The sequence below is a fragment of the Littorina saxatilis genome, linkage group LG12 (genome assembly GCF_037325665.1).
Source record: "Littorina saxatilis isolate snail1 linkage group LG12, US_GU_Lsax_2.0, whole genome shotgun sequence".
In the NCBI taxonomy this organism is placed as follows: domain Eukaryota; kingdom Metazoa; phylum Mollusca; class Gastropoda; order Littorinimorpha; family Littorinidae; genus Littorina; species Littorina saxatilis.
Genome location: NC_090256.1, coordinates 60,967,825 through 60,991,519, shown reverse-complemented (window position 1 = coordinate 60,991,519; position 23,695 = coordinate 60,967,825). Strand labels below are relative to the sequence as shown.

The 23,695-nt window shown below is 40.5% G+C and overlaps 1 protein-coding gene across 2 annotated transcripts; it reads right to left on the bottom strand.

Moving 5' to 3' along the window:
• Positions 1-14,674: 14,674 nt before the first annotated feature.
• LOC138982468 (transmembrane emp24 domain-containing protein eca-like) lies at positions 14,675-23,675 on the bottom strand. Of its 2 annotated transcripts, none has more exons than XM_070355763.1 (5): positions 23,513-23,675; positions 21,802-21,917; positions 19,026-19,130; positions 18,158-18,304; positions 14,675-17,420 (listed from the first exon to the last, which is right to left on the bottom strand). In XM_070355763.1, the coding sequence occupies exons 1-5, from the start codon at positions 23,640-23,642 to the stop codon at positions 17,271-17,273; spliced, it is 648 nt and encodes a 215-aa protein (XP_070211864.1). In that variant the 5' UTR covers positions 23,643-23,675; the 3' UTR covers positions 14,675-17,270. The 2 variants fall into 2 exon arrangements, with proteins under 2 accessions (XP_070211864.1, XP_070211863.1); XM_070355762.1 differs by lacking the exon at positions 21,802-21,917 and adding an exon at positions 20,276-20,391.
• Positions 23,676-23,695: the final 20 nt, after the last annotated feature.

Sequence of the window (23,695 nt, the reverse complement as noted above, 5' to 3'; positions counted from 1 at the left end):
ACACACACATGCACACACACACGCACGCGCGCATATACACACACACACACGCGCGCGCGCGCACGCACGCACGCACGCGCGCACACACACACACACACACACACACACACACACACACACAAAGACACATACACAAACATACCGACAAAATGACAGACATACACACAGTGAGACAAACCGACACAGAAACACCCACACATGCACGCACGCACTTATGTACGCGAACAAAGACGTAGAGATGCTTATAGAGAAACACTTACGCAACCAAAAAAACACGCACACAAACACACAGACAGACAAACTTCATTCTTGGTAGAGAAATGCATTTCTTACTGTGTTGCTTTCTCTTTAAGTGCACCTACTTCGCACAGAGAGAGAGAGAGAGAGAGAGAGAGAGAGAGAGAGAGAGAGAGAGAGAGACACACACACACAGACAGACAGACAGAGACACAGAGAGAAAGAGAGAGATAGACAGACTGATAGACAGACAGAGGGAGAGACAAACATACGAACACACAGACAGACATAGACGAACACACAAACAAAGACACACAGACAGACTTCACTATTGTATGTGCAAGTAATTTTGTTAAACCACACGTTACGTTCACTACTGAACGTGTAACCATGTAAAACGTTACTATCTCTTTATATGTGTTTACTTGCATTGTAATCCTGGGGGGGGGGGGGGGTATAAATGTATGTAACGCGCAATACATGCCTTTTAACTTACTAGAATTGGAATTGTCATTTAAAGACTAGCATAAGAGTGTGACACGTGGTTCATTCGTTATTACCTAATTACAAAAAGAAAAAGATAACGGCACTGACGCTACCGGAAATAGAATTTATCAGTGAAATTCTACCATCAATTTAGTAATCGATGCGATGTAAAATTATCCTAAAACTGTGGTATGATCACGACATCGTTTAGCATTTAGGATCAAATCATGGTGCCAATGTGTCCACAATGCACTAATCACAGACAACAGTTATACGCTTTACGTACATGTACTGTAACTCTCCAACTGACATTGTCTGCCATTTGAAACAAATGACTTTCGAAGGAAAATTAACTCCTATATATAAATATTATGTATGATTTTTAATAATTACTTGCACTTTTTGAAAATAAAGCTTTTTCTACGATAAGGTGTTTACCTCCTAAATGTATAAGTCATCCGGTAGAAAAACCGGAAGTATCGTGTACTAAGCATATGTATATGTTTAAAAAGTTAATTGTGTTAATGTAGAACATCTTGCCTATGTATATGTTTAGGTTTTGAATACTTTAGGGGAAAAGCATAGCCATTATTCAGTCATCTTTAACTAACACCCCTAATCTCAGGGCCCATTTTGTTAGTGGGGGTAGGGTTTCAATCAGTCAAAAATCACTTTCATTCAATATTGTCTGCCATTTCAAATACATACACGTAATTGCACAATTTCTTGAATTTTAAGATGCTTTAACTGACTATACCAAGAAAACCTGCACTTTTGGTAGAATTAGTTTTTTTTCCATGATTTATGTTTAAAAATGTCAATTCTTACGACAAAAAATGCTAACAGTTGCCTCACCAGACGACACGTACCTACGACGTGAATCGTGTCTGCCAATTAAAATGCATATATTTTGAAATAAGGGGAATCATAACATATTTCACTGTGAAGTGTCTCACTCTAATATCTTCTGGGTTCATGGTGTATTTGGTTAAGTGAATTGCAGATAAGGTTTTTTGAAAATGACAGCTATACATATATTTTATTAAAACTGAAACTGGTGGAGTGAAAAACAGACCTGTTTTGAAGAAGTCGTACTAAAATCATTTATGGCCTTGAACTTCACAGTTTGCGTGTTATCTTTTAAAGAAAACCCGTTTTCATCACTAACAATGACCTAATTTACGCATACATATCGGTCGGTCATAGTCGCGTTTTTATTAGAGAGGTAGTGTACAAAATGTCGTTTTGTACGTTTAAATTACATGTCCATTATTTTAGTCATATATCAATCAATAAGTAAATGCGCATACATTTATTAAACGTTACTTTCACTTTAAGATCGCTTCTAACATTTAGTATAATTTCTGACAAATGCACGCTATGTAATAAATTGATAATATTATGGACGCCATGTGGTAAAACCGGAAGTTGAATTATTTTGCGATAGCAAGATCCTTTTACAATGATCACTTTCCTTTTATATTGAGCTGATCTTTAACGTTATGGGTAAAAATCTAACATATTGAACCAAATTATCCTTTTTCAAGCCTGTGTATGTGTAAACTCTTTTTTGCTTCGACCCGGTTCGGTTTTCGGAGTTGATTCAGAATTATCCATTATTTATCTTATATGACTGTTGTTTTCCTCGGTAAATTAACAATTGTTGATGTAAAATAATTCTAGCTGTGAGAATAAACAATTTTCAAGATGTTTTTGATTGCGGTTTCAACCAGGCGTTCAGTTAGCTATACATATCGATTGAGAAAATGGCATTTCCTGTTTTATCGTCCGCATGTTATACAGATGTTGTTAAAAATAAAACTGTGTATACGAATTAGGCATTTTACTTGCTGTCTGATGGCAACAATCTTTAGCTTTCGTTTAAGGTATAATTTGCTTATATCCGTATGCAGTCAAGCGGTACATGACGTTTTTTTGTAACCTACCCCCTGCGTCATGGCTGCATTTTTGCAGAATATGGGTCATGTTACAAAAACGCTTCTCATTCTTAGGTGGTTGGGTTTAGCCATTTGTCGTTTACCGAACTGTGGCTGCAAATAAAACGAACTTTCCAAAAAACATAATATCTAATGTGACCACCAAAAGTAACCCTCCCACTATAGCCAGCCAGGTGACTAAAAGGGCAAAGTCTTGGTGATGACGCCTTGTTGTCCAGTTGTTCCAACCAGCACAGGCTGTCCTGGTACTAGTTCAGGCACAACTCTGGCACGATGAGCTCTGTCGAAGTTGAGCTTCATCTTCATCTTCTGTTCAGCATCGGCTTTGGCAACTTCAAGTGAACCTTGGCTTTTGCTCATGAAGTTCCTTGAAATGGAGGGCACGATGGTTCTTATCTTCCTCCCCATCAGGAGTTCAGCAGGGCTTTTCCCTATCTGTAGTGGAGTGGCTCTGTACATCATGATGGCGATGTAGGGGTCATCCGCCTTTTTCAGTAAGTTTTTGACTGTCTCCACCGCTCTTTCAGCTTCACCGTTTGCAGGTGGGTAATAAGGACTACTGGTAGTATGGTCAAACCCGTAGGTTGCTGCAAACTTTCTGAATTCTTCATTTTTGAATTGAGGTCCATTGTCTGTCATTACACTCTGTGGAACACCATGTCTGGAGAAGATGCTTTTAATGTGGGCTATGGTGGTGATGGCTTTCTCGTTCTTTAAATGGGCTAACTCGATAAAGCGAGAGTAATAGTCTATGACTAGGAGGTATTGGTCTCCTTTGAAGTCAAAGAGGTCCATACCGACTTTCTGCCATGGAAAATCTGGAGTCTGCGTTGGGATGAGAGGCTCAGGGGGAACTTTTCTTTCTTGCATACAGCCCGGACAGTTTGTCACCATCGTCTCGATCTGTGAAGACAATCCAGGCCACCAAACGCTCTCTCTGGCCAAGGCACGACATTTTACAATGCCCTGGTGTCCTGCATGCACTTTCTGCAAAACATCTTTTCTCAAAGTCTCTGGAATGATAATTCTACTTCCATACAGCAGAAGTCCTTCGTGGATGGATATCTCATGGCGTACTGCCCAGAAAGCTTTCAGTTTCTCGTCTGGACAGGACTATGGCCATCCTTCTTGAGTGTACTTCTTCAATGTTTCACACAGAGGATCTTGTCCTGTTTCTTTTCTGATTTCTTCTAATCTCCTCTCTGTGGCAGGAAGATTGCCAATAACTTGGTGGATGAGGAGGTCGCCTTCTTCTTCGAGTTTCTTCTCTGTCTCTCCAGGCTCTTGAGTTGGGGCCCTGGAGAGTGCATCTGCGGTGATGAGGTTCTTCCCTTGAGTATACACTATCTTGTAAAGGTACCTCATCAGGCGCATTCTGAATCTCTGTATGCGTGGTGTGAGTTCATCGAGGTTCTTTGTCTTTAGGAGTGCCAGCAGAGGTTTGTGGTCTGTTTCAATAGTCAGATCTGCTAGTCCTGTGATATACTCCGAGAACTTCTCACACGCCCAGGTTGCAGCAAGTGCTTCTTTTTCTACTTGCGCGTACCTCTGCTCTGTTGGCGTCATTGATCTGGAGGCGTAGAACACGGGTTTAAGAGTTTCGTCTGTTTGCTTCTGGAAGAGGACTGCTCCCAATCCATATGATGAAGCATCAGCAGAGACAACCGTTTTCCTGTCGGGACTGTAGTGAGCAAGAACTGGGGCGGACATCAGTTTCGTCTTGATGTTCTGAAACGCCGTCTCCTGCATGCTGTCCCAGGACCAATCGTTGTCCTTCTTCAGAAGATCTCTCAGTGGTTTGACGTCTTCTGATAAAGTGGAACCTGCGAACTTGGAAACATTGTTGACCATCCCTAACAGTCTCCTGAGATCAGAAATGTTTGCTGGCCTCGGAAAGTTCTTGATGGCTGCAACCTTGTCAGGATCAATCGCGATTCCGTCTCTGGACACCACATGTCCTAGGAACTTGATTGTTTCATTGGAGAACTGGCACTTCTCTGCATTCAGCGTCACGCCAGCGTTCTCCAGCTTTTTCAGAACGTGATCCAGGTTGTCGTCATGCTCTTTCTGGTTACGACCGTAGATCAGGAGGTCGTCTATGTCACAGATGACGCCGCTTTGTCCCGAGAGGAGTTGAGTCATGGTCCTCTGGAACACTTCAGGACCCGAACTTATCCCGAAAGGTAGTCTTGTATAGCAGTATCTTCCGAACGGCGTGATGAACGTCGTCAGAAGTTGGCTGTCTTCGTCCAACGGAATCTGGTAGAATCCACTGTTACAGTCCAATTTCGAGAACACTTTTGCTCCTGACAATTGGGCTAACAGCTGATCCGTAGAGGGAAGCGGGAAGTTCTCCCTTCTCACCGATTCATTCAGTTTTGTCAGGTCGACACACAGCCTGACCTTGCCGTTGCTTTCTGGTACTGCAACGATGGGAGCGCACCAGTCTGTTGGCTGCGTCACGGGTCGGATTACTTCTTGTTTTTCCAGCTTCTCAAGTTCTGCCTTGACCTTACTCTTGAGGGGCAAAGCCAAACGTCTTGGTGTGGACACAGCAAAAGGAACTGAGTTTTCCTTCAGCCTTATTTTGTACGAGTTTTGGGTTTTACCCAGTACTTCGAAAAGCTTTGGGTACTGCTTCTTGCTGCTTGTCTCGAGTGTTTCTGCTACGTAGCTGACTCTTTCTACGAGTTTCAGGGCAGTTATGGCAGGCCTACCCAGAAGTGGTTCCTCTAGCCCTTTCACCACGAACACATCTTGGATCGCAGTCTTCTGCTTGTAGGTGATCTTGCCTTTGAACTTGCCTACTACACTCATTTCGGCTCTCCCTGGACCAACAAGTTTCTTCCCTGCTTTTTCTAGCGGGCGCTTTGAACTTGGAACGAGGTTGTCCGGGATGGCAGTCACGTCGGCTCCAGTGTCAATCTTGAACATTTGGTCAGCACCCTCGATCTTGACTGTGATCTGCCACTTATCTGACGTCACTTCACCAACCACAGAACCCAAATAAGCTTCAGCTCCTTCTTCCTCTTCCACTGTTTGGATGTTGGATGAACAGCAGACCGTCGCATAATGACCCACCTTGGAGCATTGGTGGCACTTGGCGTTCTTGGCTGGACATGCTTCTTTGTTGTGAGGTGGGGTTCTCCCACAACGAGAGCAATGGGACTGTCTGGGACTGGTAGGGTTTGGGTATATTGGAAGGACTTGGACTTGTGGGGTCTTTGCTTTCCAGTCGGTCGACTGCCTGACTTGTTAGATGAGGTGAAACGATCAACTGAAGCGTCTTTTGACATCACCTGAAGCTGCTGTTGAGATGTCTCGTAAGCTCGGCAGACATCGACTGCTTTCTTGAAATTTAACGTGGAATCTTCTAAAAGTTTCTCACGAGCAACATCGCTCTTCACGCCCACCACAATGCGATCACGCAGCATTCTGTCTTCCATTTCTCCAAAATTGCAGTTTTTCGCCAGCTTGCGCAGAGCTGCAACATATGCTTCAATGGACTCAGAGGAATCTTGGTTTCTGGTGTGGAACTTATATGTTTCAAAAGCTTCATGAGTTGACCCAACGCAAAAGTCTTGAAACTTCTGGAGAACAACGTTAATATCTTTCTTGTTCTCCCCACCGTTGAACTGCATGCCATCATACACTTCCATGCCTTCTTCCCCTATACATGCTAGTAGTACAGCACACCTGTATTCTGCGTCTTCTTTGTTGAGTCGAGACGCAACTTCATAGTTTTCCCACTGTCTGTGGAACTTTTTCCAATTTTGGGTCAAACTGCCTTCCATACATAGCTTGGACGGAACAGGAACATTGGCTGTGAAATGCTTCTGGAGTACTGGCTGCTGGTTCTCCGCCATGACGAAGATCACTATCTACTGTCACTACTGTTAACAGGGAAACCCCCCCACTCTCAGAAACAAAAGTCTGTACCACTGTACCACACACGTCTGTGTTATGATAACATTGACGCTCTCGCCAGTCTGTCTCACCCACAGGGCAGTGTTGTGATGACCTAGAAACGCTCGTCACTGATGCTGTCACTGATGTTGCTGTCCCTAGCCTCAATATCACTGTCTATGCGCGCACATGGCTGCACTACAAAACTTTCAAAAGTTCGATAGACGTGATTAAAAGGTATTTACTCACAGAAATTCCGTGTAAATCTCTTGTGTGTAGTCACTTCTGACACCATGTTATGTTATGGCCTGTGTGTGTGTGTATATGCTTTGAATAAACACTCAACTGCCAGACAAATGAACAGGGACGCTGCACGCCATCAAGATGCGAGCTCAATCTATTTCCCAACTCGAACCGTTTGGAGATAACCATTATACAACATCTGTATCGAACCGTTTGGGGATAACCATTATACAACAGTTATCTTTATGTGGCGATTTTGACAAAATCACAAGACACTGACAAAATCACAAGAAACAAGACAAAAAATGTCCATGGTACTTGCAAAGTTCTTTGTAGATATGTGATGTAGATAGAATGTACTTTCTCCCACAAGAATATAAGAAAAATTAAAATAGTATTGTCATAAGTAGGCAGCCCTCTTAATACAAATAAAATTATGCTTGATGAACATTTTAGATGTTATTCAAAATCATACAATTGTTTTGTTCCAGTGAGTCTTAAAAACTTTTGTTTCGAATGAAAGTGGGCTCTTATAACTTTTGAGGTCGCGTGATCTTTGACTCACTAACCAGATAAAGTACACACGGATCCGCTTATAAGAAGCTTGCTTATAAGAGAGCTCCCTTATAAGAAAGCAAACACATATCCACGCCTCGTTATTACTTACAAAAGCTCGAATATGAAAAGCTCATTTATGAAAAAGCTCGCCTATAAGAAGGTCGATTGTCCCATAGAACACTAATTTAGCTTTGATATAAGAAAGTCTGTATAGTTTTCAGAACCCAACTTTCTTATAAAGGGGCTGTCTCAGAGTGTTTAAAAGTACAGGCGCATGATAACGATACTGTGAATTTATTATTTAGCCCCAAAAAGAGGCGTCCGATTGCGGTAGAAGACAATCCGGCTGGCCACGCAAAAATAAATTCTTTGAAAAATGCTCGCTCTTTACGGATCGAGGGCACCTAGTATGTTCTCAAGCGGTGAGTGTTTAAACGAAAGGATGTTTGTACTGTGTGTAAAAGCCAGACAGTGTCTGCGACCAGAAACTGATGGTTTACGTGAAGCTGAGTGTGCCTTTAAATGCATTTGACCAACAAGACACAGACAATTTTTAAAGGAATGTTGTTGCACAGTAAACCCACACGCCTGTAAATACAGCACCCTATACGTGACATGTAAGCTAGGTATCCACTTTCGTACAGTTAAACCTGATTACTACTAGTACTTATTAAAACAAATACTACAATATTGAATGATAATATTGATCCCAAATGACTGCAGAGTTTTCTTAAAATGACATGTATTTGGTTTGCATCTTGAAAGTAAGAACAGCCAACTGCAGTTCAACTTGTAGACACTGAGCTCAAAGATGCACACACTGCATGACAAGTAGTGTAAAATACTATCATTTTATAAATAAATATTTGAGGCATAAATACACTCAACACATTTATATAAATGCTATGAAATAAATAAAATGTTTGAATGTGTGTAGTTGAAAGTGAACACATTTATTATGTCACGTGAGTGTAGGATGCTGTATTTACTGGCGTGTGTAAACCATAATCAGCTTGGCCATAAAATGGCATAGAAAGTTTGAATGAAATCAAATGACACGGGAATACAAATATTGTCACAATACCTTTTTTTCCATCGTTTTGTTTTGTCTCATCAAGAAAAACTGAATGTTGTGTTTGTGTGTGTGCGTAAGTACGTGTGTGTGGGTGTACTGTGTGTGTGTGTGTGTGTGTGCGTGTCCTGGCGACAGCCATTTAAATAACTGCGGTACTCTTATCATACACTAGACGCTGGGATCACGCCGGGAGGAGATGCACTACGCCCAATATTGTGCATATCGCCCACGTCGCTGACAATCTGAGGCAAGAGAAGCGGCCGGATCGAAGGTAAATGCTCGCACAAAATGTGCTAGAACTCTGCGTAAACTGTTTTGTGTATATTGGCAATTTTAAGGTGGCAACTGCAGAAACCCTTTTGTCTATCACACTGATACGTGAACTTTTTTCCATAATATTCGCTCTGTACTTGAAGTTTGCACTTACAGTTGTTCCAATCGTATGTCACCCCCCCCCCCCCCCCCCTTAACATGGGGATATTTTTTTTAAATCTTTATAATTCAATCATCCCCCTGCTACTACAGCAGTTAGAACAAGTTGTACAACATGTCTGCGGCGCGTTGTGGCAAGATTTTGCCTGTGTAGCCATTTCTTTGCTACTCATTTTGATTTCAAAGAGAGCAAGTGCGAAAAATTGGTGTACGTACAGTGCCAACCCATAGCGGTGTACGCTTCTTGTTCCCTTTCCGATCTGGAGGTGTACGGTTCTGTTCCCTTCTAAAGATGAATAGCAGTTGAGCACTATGGCCATGGATCAGTTGTTCGTTCTTGAACATTTGGACTTACAACATACTAGCAGGTAAGCGTAGTTCAGTTGGTAATTAATGACGAAGAGCACCTTGATGAAGCAATGCAAATGGATATTAAGTGTTTTCTCATCCAGATGGACGTGTCTGCAGTAACAACGTACTTTGGATAGTTTTTTGACGTTAGTGCTGGAACGTCTCTTAGGTCGTATTAATTGCTCTTATCTGCAAGCCCTCCGACAAGTTGTCCAAAACTTTTGGGTCCAACCCTTAATCGCACAAATCTTCCATGAAACAGTCGGTCACGTAACCCGTAGCCCAGAACATCTTCACTTGTTTACTATACTGCATTTGTACAGTCCTCTCTGGACCAAAGAATGCTATAACGTCCATGAACAATTGAAAAGAAATATTGCCCATTGGGAAGGAACCCTCAGCAAGCATTTCGTTCAAACGAACTCATAATGATAGCTGCCCACAACGGCACAAGACTTTAAATACTTGGAAACCGAAGGCGCGAGACTGTAGAAGTTTTACGTGACTTCTGATAAATTGTCGTCTTCTTCTTTCTTTACGTCGTATGAACAGGAAGGAGATGTGTCAGGAAAAGTAGACTGGACAATTCGTACTTTCTGATCGTCAAAGACAATAATTTCTCATCATATCAAAACAGTGGAGGCGAATTCAGTATTAGAGCTCACAGTCCTGTGTTATAGCTGCCTTGTTTTGTTTAGCGTGTGCTGACAAAACACTAGCCCCTGCTCGTCAAGCGTTAAACGGTTTGTCTTTCGCCGCTAGCCTGCAGGCGAGTTGGCGTTGTTTATCTCTGGTGGCCACTGTTTATAATTCAGAATCTCGGAACCGAGTCTCAGTAAAAACTCTTGGAGAAGTCTGCAAAGCGAAGACCAGAGCTTTTTTGCTATGTATGTGGGGGTTTTGCAGACGACATTTTGAAGCATACGCGTTGCCATGACTGCATCAAAATGTTGTATTAAAAACTTCGATAAAGTATCTCAGTTGCACATTTTAGCAAGGTCAATCATTATGCTAATTTAAAATCGCTTCAAGCACTTATTGATTAAAACCAAAACTGTGAAATATAATCTGCTAACACTTTCTTTTATCTATCTAGAGAGTATTGCCAGGATGGTCACGTGCTTCCGTCTTAAATAAACGGGATTATGTATGCCACAGTATGGATGAACCGAGTTGCATTCACTGAAGTGGCCGTAACACAGGTTAAATAGCAATCTGTTTAACAGAGCTCTGTAAAGCACACAATCTCCCCCCCCCCCCCCTCCCCAGCCCCCCAAACAGATTAACAAAATAAAAGAAGATGATTTTAGAAACAGCAGCCGGAGAGAGGCCCACGGGGAGGGGGGGGGATTAAAGATTGGAATTTAATTATAATTGGATAGATCCGCCGGACTGCCAAGAAAAGTGTACAGTGTTTCACCCACTTTCCCGAAAATATATGCATCTGTGTTAAAATTGTCAAAATGGAGTTCCAACTTATCATCAGTGATCAGACATAATTATGTAGATAGATGATCAATGTAGGCTATATTATATCTCTGTTATCATGCACTACTGACTCAACAACACAAATACTTGCTGAATATAATATCTCTATTTGAAAGCATATCCAAAGGAACCTTTTGTCTCTGTTGATAAATATCGAAGTTCATTGCATTATCTTTACTCTAGACTTGTATTCAGTTTCTCTGTCAGAGCGGCAAAGTATCGTCTGCTACAGACACCGACCCAGCAGTAAGAAAGCATAGGCTCTAGCTGAATACATTTTATTTTTTTCTCGTCAAAAGTAGAAAATACATTCATTCGTAAAGAAGAACTAGGGTTTAGATGAAAAGGTTAGTCAGTGTAATATCATATATATACCAATAGATTAAGGACGATTTTTCAAGAAAGTGCCGATTGTGTTTTTTGTGGTTAGGCCTATCTTTTATCGCGAGTTCCGACAGTAGCGGCTCGGTTACTGCGGACCAGCATAACTGAGTTCACACAGAACTATTCTCAGCTGCACTCAACATGGAAAAAACCCTGTGTTAATTGTTTCAAGACAACCACATTTTGTAACACTACTTTGAAACTTCTGCTTCTTGTCATCATTATAATCATTGCAAGGGCTCCAGGAACTGAGAAATGTTAAACACACTTAAAACCACGTAAATGTTACAGGAAGGCGCCTTTACCGCCTATGCATGGTGCCACAGATTTCAGCAGCTAGCGGCCGCCGTGACCTTGCAAGGCGGAGCATCGAAATTTGCGCGGAATATTCAAAAAGCTTAAACCACACTCACTTTTTTTTCTTGAAAACAGCATAAATATTGTTTTAAGCGTAATAAGTTTAATCTGTATGTATGCTGGAGGTGTAAATGCACTAACATGCATATTTTGTTGCTTGTAAGATGTAGTGTTCACTTACAAAACTTTGACAAGTTTGGTCTTTCGGTTGGCGGTGTAATGTGATTCTTATGTACCGGTTCGACATGTAGGAAACAGCAGTATTTAACTGATTTCTTCCGCATTGAATGTTTCTTTGTGCAATCAGTATAGAAGATTGCAGAGAGTGTATTCTGATGATTTAAAATGTGTGTATTATTATTAAGCAGCCCTGATAGTACTGACTATGTCTCTTTCTACTAAACTGACTCAGTGTGTGACTTCTTAACTGTGCACATTTTCAGCCAGAAATTCATTTCTCTTCCTTGTCTTGCTTGCAAATTTGTTCTTTCCTGGCCGAGCGATAACATAAACACTCCTGCCAAGGGTTGTGTTCTGCGATGTTTTAGAGCTCGGAAAGGCAGCAGAGGGCTTGTCATCAGCTTTCCCTAAATGGATTGCTTGAGGGCTAATAAGGAAGGGATACTGCTATATCAGTGGTGGTTGTTGACATCTTGTATATATACAGCTTGCTGAATCCTAATGCATGGGCCAAAGAAGGAAACTCGGCTCCACTGATTTGATATGTCCTTTTTCGTCTACTTCTTTTGGGACGTAAGCAAATTCTTTCGAAAAGTAACCTTTTCGTCCAGTGGAAGCATATGCAGCGCATCTATAGACACCTAAACTTTAACTTGTCATCTGGATGTTCACTTTCTGCATGGTCTATTACTTTTTCGAAGGTCTCAAAGTCACAAGTAAAGTACCAACACCTGAACTTGATATCCATTCACAAAGTGCGTCATGCTGAGAGAAAAAAAAAGTTAGCATCGGTTTGAGTAATATGATTCTTCGCACACGCACAAACTTCATCTTCCCGCTTTCTAGCCCCACTTACTTTCTCTAAAAACGCATTGCCTTTGCGGCGTTTTTCCTCTGGGACAGGGGTCGGGGCGGGCTGGGGGGGGGGGGGTGTGGTGGTGATAGCGGGGTGTGTGTGAGAATAAAACGTGTTTGGGAATGTGTTATGATATATTACATCTAGAAGACATATTTCTACGATCTGAACATGTTAGATCCGTTTCTTTGCGTCGGAATTAAGCCCACAACGCACAAACTGACTGAATGATACAGAAGCGTACACCCACTGGCAATGGAGGCGTACACCATGTTGTTTTAATGGGGGTACAGCACCGTATCCCCGAATTTGTTGGTACTCTTCATTAAAATAAGGCCTTACTGTGCCGCAGTGCGTCGTAGTACAGACAAACCCATATTACACAACATATAGGGGAGATATTATGAATGTAAAATTGTTTAGTCTAGTGTGGTGTATAATTGCAGGGAAAGGCAAGTTACTGAATTTTTAATCCATAATGCCGCACTTACAAACACAAGATATACTCTTATTTCCTGTAAAGGTATAAATACACATATTTTGTAACGTAGCTGCGTTGATGAGTATCTATACATTATGGTTTATTTGACTGTTAATCGAATAACTTGTAATTTGGGCCCCGAGACATGTATTTATTGTAGCAATATACCCACGTCTGAGGAAGAACTTGCTGCGAGACTAAGCGGAGAAGGCGATATGCATTAAAACGGCGTGAGAGATGGTGGTGAAGAAAGAGGATCACAAATCTTGAACAACCTTTCAAGGAGAAAACAATCAAGCTAGAAATGGAGGAGGCTTGTACCTTGAAATCACCCGCCTGGAGGTCATTCATGTAGCAGCTGGAAGACAGTGACAGTCACCCATAGCCCGTGCTGCTGCCAGAAGGCGATGCAGTGTCATTATTGTTGACACAGTTCAACTTGAGCACAGTGGTGGAAATATTGCAGGGTGTCACACCCAGCATTATTTCCACCACTGTGCTCAAGTTGAAGAAATTCCTGGCTGAAGCAAGCTTTATCTATTCCAAAAGCATGGTAGTTAACTGAACTGAATCAAGGTTGACAGGCTAATACAATGGATGAATCGGTCAAATAGAAATCAGCTCGCTACCCAAAGGAATGTATCGGCTCACTGTGCTCTGTGTAGCTATAACAAGCTGCTTTTTACATTTAGTCAAGGGGGATTCGAGACGAGGGTTAAAGACTCATTGCATTGTATTCCTCATCTTCTCCTGAATAGAAACATAAAATAGATATGTTATGTTTACTTTAAAAATGCGCTCAGAATTAAAGAAATAGGTTGAGTATAATGTTTGCATGCTTCGCGGAGACGAGCATGACCCGTCTCGGTCTTCGGGGGAGTTTAGCTGAGACTATCTGAATGTATTCTCGGTGATGACTGTTTTTGTGTGTTGATCTTTTAGTTTGATACCTACATATTGACTAAATGTTTTTAAATCGGTTCACGCGACTTGTTTTTATTTGTGCATACAAGTATTGTTTTAAATTTTTGATAACTTTTTCCTTCTTTTTTAAGTGTATAGTAATTTTCCTTGTGGAATTTCCTAAAGAAAATTCGGTCTGCTATCCCCGATACCTAGTGGAGTAGAAATTATGCTGGGTGATTAAAAATCATGAATCACTCGCCCATGAGGTGAGCAGCAAGTTTGTCAACTTCTGAAGTAGAAGTTTCCATTTTTCATCTGTTCAGTCATTTACTTCAATATTATTGCAAAATATATTTGTCACTATTAACGCTCTTTTACTTGCCCACCTAATAAATTTGTTCGGCCAACAGTTTGTCATAAGCCTTGAAAGTGTGTTTACAAAGATACTACCTCTCACAGGGGAAAATATAAATACATATCGGCTGGTTGAAATTTCTGATGGATAGTGAATTTAAAATGTTATGATCCAATGAGGTTAGCAGTAAACTTATAACATGGGAAGAAAGGTATTTGAAGGTCAAAACGTAACATTTAAAAAAAAAAAAAATGATATAATGTTGGCTTGGTCGTGCATCTTGTGTGTACAACTCTTTTCTTTGCGGGAAAATATAATGCATAGTCAACCAGATCAATGTGTTTACTGCTGTGTGTGTGTGAGCAAGCATGCAAGCAGACCATACCCATACAGACAAAAAAAAAGAGACAACTCAATATGCAACTGTTTCATTTGTAACATATTTAATAAGTGACATTTCTATTAACTTTTAAAATTCTGAATAATTGTAATGTAGTAACTGAAAAAATGTTGTAATGGTTAACATAACCTATACCCTTCTAATAACAAGAAGAGCAAACGCTCGATCGAGTCACTTTCGCAGTTCTGAATATTATATGAGGCATCAGATGGACAGGAAGAAATTGCTATTCACAACACAATGAGTCACGTTCACATAAAATTTGAGCCCGGTCACTTTTATAGTTTCCGAGAAAAGCCCAACGTTAAGTTGTGTGTTGCCGAACAGAAAAGGCTAGTTATCTCCCTTGTTTTTCTGATAACGTTCGTAAAAGGCTACAGATGTAAATACTTTGATGTAAAGAATAATCCTACAAAGTTTCAATCACATCCGATGAACTTTGTCAAAGATATAAAATGTCTAATTTTTCCTTTGACGCTGACCTGTGACCTTGAAAAAGGTCAAAGGTCAACGAAACCATCGTTAAAGTGTAGAGGTCATGACTAAACAAAATATGAGCCCGATCGCTTTGATAGTTTCCGAGAAAAGTCCAACGTTAAGGTGGTGTCTACGGCCGGCCGGACGGCCGGCCGGACAGACTAACACTGACCGATTACATAGAGTCACTTTTTCTCAAGTGACTCAAAAATCAAAAGATGCTAAATTCAAAACTCAAAAACCTTTAAATTTATGTCCAAGTGAAGCTCATTTTCTCTAAAGAACAAATTGTAGATTGGTAGATAATAAATTATCTGAGAAACATACACACATGTTAACTGCATTTATGTATTTCAAATATAAATTACAAGACAGAACAGCGAAAGAAATTCAATAAAAGTAAAAATAACACACACTAAACATTTCTACAGAAACTATGGCTTGACAAACAAATCACCAGATAACCTTTCACCTTCAGATACACACTTCAAAGAAGATCACATTCAAAATAACACACACAACAAGGACCCCAGTAGACAACTCGCACAAGTGATCACACTAATTTCTTGGCAATGAAAAAGCTCTTCATGTGCAAACTCTGCCACATGCCCACCACCGCCAGTGCAGAGACCTGGATGACAGACCACCAGAACACACGCTGGTTTGTACTCTCGCTGGTGTATCGAAATCGCTCCTCACGGACCTGAAACATTTCATGGCCTGCCTGATAAAATTCTAGACTGAAGCCATGCTGAAAATATTGAATTTTGTGAATTTAGAACACAACTTGTGATCAGCAATTGCAACAAAAATGTCAGTCCGTAAACTCTAGTAATCAGGAAGCAAAACCGTTTTTTGTTTTTTTCAGTCAGTGAACACTTACGAATTTAGAACTGATGGTGATGAGTGAGCAAAACATGTGCCTTATTACCAGAGAGGAAGAAAATGAGAGAAAACTTGTACACATAACAACATCACCAATACCAAACCAGCAAAACATCACTCACACTCAGATCACTAACAGCTGTATGATGTAAAAAGGCTGCAGTCAGGTTACAAAAAATAACACGATCAACATTATCTCTTCACAATGCATCAGGAGACTCAGAGTGCAGTAATTAAATACCACGTCAAACTGTTCTACGTAAATGAACTTTAGGAGAACAAACAAAAATTAAACACAGAGATGAGGCTTTAGTTTCAAAGCTTGGGAGCAAATGTGCAAGTGCCTATTCTTCATCATTCCATAAATATTACAAACAATTTCTTGAATTAGCTGTGGTGATTCAGAATACTCAGTATTCACCCATATGTACGGATCCAAGCACACAAAACCCTGACAAATGTGCAACATTTCATCACACGAAAATCTCATCAATGTACAGAATAATTATAAAAGCCAAAAGGAACATAAAAAGGTCTGCCTGCACAGAAACAATTCAAAAACACACCTTGCATTCACTCAGCCAAAAACACATATAGCAGCCAAAATTGCTTACAATTCCTTGATGCAACAACATGCATGTTACATGAGCATCTTTCACATATATTCCATATTAAAGTTTTAATGAAGCATGGCATAGATTTTGAAATATTTTTTCACTAAAACAAAGGCACACACACACACAGACCTTTACATTTGTCCTGAAAACAGCCTTTTCTGGGACTTTCAAAATTGGCCTCTGGGCTAAGAAGGTGGTCTTTTAGGTACATCACCAGTCCTTACTTCAATAGTTTTCACATTCAGTTCACAGATTGGTAAAGATCAGGATCTATTGCATATTGTACTGCATATCCCTCAGATGCCAAAACTATAATTCTAAATATCTATTAGATGCCGTTCAAAAAATTCACACGTACATGTACGTCCTTTCACTGACTGTCTTCAATGGTCCATAACCAAGCAAATTTCACATTTTCTTCCTGTAGATTTCTTGATGACATATAAAACCATATCTAAATTTAACATTTACAAGCTGGTCTGCTGAGCACACATAAATATGCAAACACACACGGAAACACACTTCAAGACAGGAAATGTAGGGAGGGGAAGGGTCGGAGGAGAGAAAAGCAGATAGAGGTTGGGGTGGTGGGGGCTAGATGAAGAGATGGGGAAGGGGGAACAGTCTGCGAGGCGGGATCAGACCAGCTTCTTGGCCTGAAAGAAACTCTTGAGATGCTGCATTTGCCAGAAGCCGGTGAGCAGGAGAATGAGGGTCTGTGCAATGGACCACCACAGCACACGCTGGTTCGTGCTCTCGCTTGTTTGACGGAAACGCTCCTCGCGATACTGAAACAGGCAGTGGTGTCAATGATTTTACCTGCTGTTGCTGAAAGTTCTGGGTACCTTTCAAGCACTCTTTGTTCAAAAGACAACAAACAGAACACGCACACACAAATTCAAAAATGTTGCTTCAGAAATTTAAAATGAATGTGTCTCCAAGACATCAACCGATTAGTTATTACTACATGTGTACTCCAGCTGTATGACACGGGAAACAGCAGTTCACAATTCATGCATAGTTAGAAATGCTTACATTAAAGCTTTGGTCAAGCAGGTATACTATGGCACAAACTCAAAAAGATTTGAATGCAGGGTATCATTCAGTCTGAGCATACACAATACTAGCAAGCAATATCAGTTAAGACAACACTCACTGAAACAAGATCTACACAAGGTGCACAGATATTGCTCATGATGATTAAAATCATTATAATTTTGTGTACCTGAGTGTTTGCTCTCCTGACCTACAATTAGGGTAAGAATCTAAACTGCTTGTTTAAACAAACATTTACACACCTTCCTGCTTCCTTGGGAAAAGTAACATCATATGAAGTGAAGTGCTGGTGAGAAGGGTTCAGGAATTGGCATGGGAGGGGGGAAGGGCTGGTAATTAACTGAAAGGTGCTTTTACTAAATGGTCAAATTCTTCTCATAGAAGTTTATCAGCAAAGTCTTGTAACACAGACAAGGGGAAGGGGTAGAGGCGTAATAAAGCACATAAAAGGGTGAGTGCGATCACCTACCCGCTGATAGTTCTGTTCTTTGGTGATTTGTTCCACCTGATCCAGCAACTGACGGATGCGCAGTTGAAGCTCGCTCAGCTTGTCTTTGGCCTGCACCTGCTGGTAGTCCACTGCATGCTCTCCCACTGAGATGTCCAGGTGCACGCGCTGAAAAAGCAAAATAGTGGATCAGTTGCTTAATTACCGCCCTGTGCTACTGGTTTCCCCGAAACCCTTTTACTAGAAAGTCGAAACGTTGTGCATATCTAACAATGGAAAATACACGAGAATTGAAATATTAGAATATACCATTAAAAGTGATCACCATTAATCAATAACCTGCAATCCACTTTCACTTTGAACATTCAGGTACTCATATTGAAGCAAACTATTAATAACTGCCGTTTTCTGATGGGTCTGTGCTTGCCCTATGGGATTTGTGTGTGTGCACATGTGTGCGTGTGTGTGTTTTCTGGGGGGAGGGGAGGAGGCAGGGGTTGAATATAAACTGCTCAGCAGTAGCATTTTACAGTAAGTAATCAGCCAAAACACTGCTCACACATACATGTAGTACTAACACTGTTTAAGGAGCCCTCAAAGTACCCAGAAGCACATCCAGAAGAGAATAATACGTAACAGCTACTTAATCATCATACAGGTACTCTTTAGCTTTGTTTCTTTTACATGTATGTAGTTTTAAAATCCCGTCATCAAGGGTTGCCCGAATAAGTCAAATCCATTGATGTCAGCAGGTTTTCCATACATCAGAAAAAGACACACACAATGAAAGAACTAAACCATGCACAGACTCAGAGGCTTGACCAGATCACAGACTTGTCAGCTGCCTAGCACGCGCAGACACACAGGGTTGACCAGAACAGAAGCTTACCAGCTGTCCAGCATAGAGCCAGGCTGTGGAGTTGGAGTTCAAACAGATGATGTGTTCACCCGCAGAGTGAGAGGTGAAGGTGAATCGACCTTCTGCAGCGTATGTCTACAAAACAAAGTGCGCATAATATGAAATAAAAAACACACTTATGACTTAATCTTCATCATCATGAAATTGTGAAAACATGTATGAGTAACCTGGATAAATGTAATAAACATTAGACATAAATACAGTCCAACCTGGACTAGCGACCACCTCTCCATAAAGACCACCTACCCACTAAGACCACCCCAAAGGATCCCAAAAGGTTTTTTCTACATAATTTACCTTTCTATAGCTGCCACCTGTCTATAATGCCCACTTTTGGTTGGTCCCTTAGGTGGTCGTTATGGACAGGTTCAACTGTATTTTATTTGCAGTTGCTATAAAAAAAAGTTATAACACACATCTTCTGAATCGCAAAGAAGCCCAAATTCTAAATTTCTAAAGTTTCTAGATGAATTAATAAGGAACCTCAAAAACCTTGCAAAACTCATAAATAATCGAAAAAAGACCCATGAAAGTACAATTATTTAATCATTGCAAATGCTGAAGCAAAAATATATCGTCAAACAAATAAAACAGGTATCATTCTGACATTTAATGTGAGATCATATCCGCTCAAGTGAGCTTAACTTACTGCTTCTTCTGAACCAGAATTGCAATAAATGCTTCTACATTGTACATGTATAGACTTGGCAAATTACAGGTTACTAGATTGTACATGTACAGTACTTGCAAATTTGCTACAGTAAAGCATTAAACCCATTCTAATATAACTAGGCTGTTGAATTACATTCATCCTGCTATTTTCCATTGGTTTATCAATATCATGCCGTTCACTTTTAATCACTGAGAAGTCCAGACCATATATTCAAGAGGGGAAATATAAAAGTAAGGACCTACAAGGCACTGACATGCATGCTTTTTGTTTAAAATATTGGCCAAAAGCATGGCAGACAGAGCGAGGGAACCGCCATGATATGGCCCTTCGTGGTCGGCTGGGCGTTAAGCAAACAAACAAACAAACAGAGCGAGGGAGAGATAGAGATATAAAATGGATACATACAATTTCATGCTCAACCCAGTATAGTTTTTTTAGCAGAGAACATTTAAGTGATTTCAATTACATGTCATTACTCTTTACTCAATTGAAGAGTCTGATACAAATACAATAAAAACTTATCATCAAAGCACAAGAGCAGACTCACCCTAGACAATAAAACTTTATCAGCAGGATCCCTGATCTCTACATGCATGCCAATTCCCGGGGAGACCGGCATGTAATCTTTTACGTTTTGGTCATATGCCTGCACTTTATAGTTCCCTGCAAGCATGAACAAGTCAAAAAGATGTAGTTAGTCCTGATCACCAAAGCTTAGAGTATACTGCCTGATACCGAGATAGGCAACAGAATTGAAAATTCAGCTAGTATGATGTGCGTTAGTGTGAACAAATCTGGTGTCTGATCTCCACAGGAAGCACAAGAGCCTGCATGACAAGACAAAACACACGGAGAATTAAATGCTGGACATGCCATATAAACTGGACACCAACACCCTGACGTCTGATGAGGAACAAAACAATAAGTATTAAATGTAAAATAATGCAGATGAAAATGTGAACAAAACGTAACACTGAAGCGCTGAACAAGTATAGCAAAAAACAAAACAGGAAACAACCTCCCAGAAATAATGCACTAATTTTGTTTTGTTATTAGTTTGGTATTGTTCTTGGATTTCACAAGTATACAACAAGTATACATTCCTGTTCAAAAATATCTCCAGCAAGCAGACACATCAATATATTCTACACTAAATATACTGCAAAGTGTAATGAACAAGGTCACTGATAATGTTATGGAAAGCCTGGGAACATGCGCAAGTGGGGCTACACAAAGCTTTGACTGCTCTGACTTAAACTCTATATTATGTCTACATTACGGTAGTTTAAGGGTACATGCTGAAATCAGTGAAAACAAGAGCCAGCTTTCACTTTCACTTTCAGGTCCAAGAAGCCATCAAAGCAACAGTCTGCCCTGCCCTGCCCAACCCCCCCCCCCCCCCCCCCAAAAAAAAAAAACAAAAAAAAACCCACAAATATTCCAGGGATGATTAAAAAAATATCACAGACCAGATATATTGCCAACTGAATCTCTCTTCTTTCTGTTTCAAAGTTGATCAAAATCTCATTAAAATTCTGTTAAGGATCTCTTTTGCATTGGATATAGACCCTGCCATCACCAAAGCTATGAGAAAATTGACCCCTGCAAGTGCAATTAAAACATTCCAATTCAGAATATTTAAGTACATGTTTGTTAGTAAAAATGAATGCCAATGCAGAAAACTCGCTCAAAACAACTGAAAATAAAACCATGAGTAAAGGTCTATGAAGGCATACCATAATCATCTATATTTCAGAAATAGATGAACTGTCACAAAACTGGCTACAATGAATCTTTTAACACTGCCACAAAGTGAATCTGGCCAGTAAATGAATTCCATTAAGCAAAACAGAACACGATGCAACAGAGCATCCTCAAAAACTTTGACATGGAAAATCAAGAATGTTCATAGATAGTTTCACCATTTAACATGTGCAATGGCATTGTTTGATTTTATTCATTTCAAAGAAATATCATGACAATTCAATTTTGTAGCCAGTTTTCATTTCAGCAAAGCCACCTTTCCCATGCAACATCCGGTACAAGGCAGCAGTCATCAACCAAGAACCTTACCCTAGACAGCACAATTTTGTCGTCAGGATCTCTAATTTCAACAAGCATTCCCAGGCCGTACACAGTTGGAACAAAATCGTTTATGTTCTTATCAAAGATCTCCACTTTGTAATTGCCTGAAAAAGCAGCAAAACCAATGTTACTTGCATTAAAGAATAAGATAATAAATCATCATTTGCATTTGACACAAAATATAAAATCATAATACAGTGTATGCCAATAAGATATATCTAGAATCCATCAGCACTCTGCCGGTTTCATCCTGAAACATTTATGTGCCACGCATTTCAAAATGATATAATTCATCAAATGTACTCCAGTCTCTATAGTTCAAACTACAACAATGAAAATAAATTGTTTTACTTTGAAAACAGTATTTTATGTCACAAGACCACTACACAATTGCTATGTAAGCAGGGTCCCCACTGGTTTTTAGAAACAAAATTCCATGACTTTTCCATGACTTTCCATGAGCCTCAATAGTCAATAACATTTTCCATGACTAGATCCACAGGTCGCCATTTCCGAAAACGCAAACTTTTTACGTCTTGTCACTGCCAGTTTTGACACTGGCTTGCTTTGCACTGAATTTGAGTCACTTTCTACGCAGTGTCTCTTCGTGACAAGCAAGTCAAGCATTTGCTACGCAGTCAGATTATTGGTAATGTTTGCTGGTCCTGTCATTTCACTAAACTGGACCAGCCACTGTTTGTATCCATCTGCACTTTCGTAAATTCCGTTTCGTAACCGTCCCTGTGACTTGACGAACTGTCATTTTTTTCACCGCGATACACAGTTCATTGCGAAGATCTTCCTCTGTAATGCGTTCCAATTCCGCATACTTTTTGTTGTCAAGAAAGAACTCGAAAGAAAGTTTCAAACTCATCATCCTCCATCTTGCTTGTCGAAACGCTAAAGTACTTTATCGATGCAAAAACAAAAGCAGAAAACTTTGACGAAACCGACTCAAATGCAGCGCAGAACAATGCAGACGACACGACGAGATAACGGAAGGAAGTGAGCCTCGCTTTGGCTCAAGTGCCGTTAAAAATACCGTTATTCTCGTGTGCAAATACGAACGAGAAGTTGGTCATACGAACAAACCTTGTGCTGGCGACGCAAATCGGGGAATGGCTGGGCAACGAAAATCGCCGCTGGCGTGCTAAAGGTTAATTTTTTTTTCTTTCTTATTTTCTTGTGGAGAGTGCCAGTCCCAGAGCTTGGGGGCTCTTAACCGACTTGCCGAATCTCCAGCCACCGCCTTTGCTTTACAGTTTACACCGTAAAAACTAAAGATATAGTTGTAAATCCTCTAGAGTCTAATTCAGGATACTTCCCTTGAATGAAAATAAAAAGCAAAGAAAATGTAAAAGCATTCCCATTGTGGATGATACTTTGATAGAGCGGCTTCACTTTTACATCTACACGTTTTCACTTTCAGCTGTAGACCCACCATGTCATTGTCCCATTGTCCGTTATTAATTGCTTTTAAAACTGAAAGCCTGCACGTCCTGTATGCTTGACTATGATCCCCACAGCAAAACGCAACGACTAGCGTTCATAGTATTGCTTTCTTTAGCCCAGAGGGTACAATCTGATGCACTCTTTTCGGCAAACAATCGTCTGCATCGTTGCCAAACTAGTGAAACCTGCAACCGGCTGCCAGTTGGACGTCTGAAACCATGACAAATCCCAAGAATCGTCTACTTACCGACTACCATTGTTTCGTCGGGTATCTCTTCGATGAAACATTTTTTCTCTGTTTCGCCGATATGAAAATACAACGCAGACGCTGTTAAAAGCGTAGAAAAAAGCACGAAGAGGAATGTTGTCCACGCCATGTTGCCACAAGTACCGGAAGTTCGATAGAATCGTTGCCACGTCATTGGTCAAA

Coding starts and splice junctions, on each gene's coding strand:
- LOC138982468 (XM_070355763.1), bottom strand. CDS start 23,642: ATGGCGTGGACAACATTCCTCTTCGTGCTTTTTTCTACGCTTTTAACA. Junction 19,131..21,801: donor ACAAAATTGTGCTGTCTAGG/GTAAGGTTCTTG, acceptor TTTGTTTTGTAG/ACATACGCTGCAGAAGGTCG. Junction 17,421..18,157: donor AAGAACAGAACTATCAGCGG/GTAGGTGATCGC, acceptor TGCCTGTTTCAG/TATCGCGAGGAGCGTTTCCG.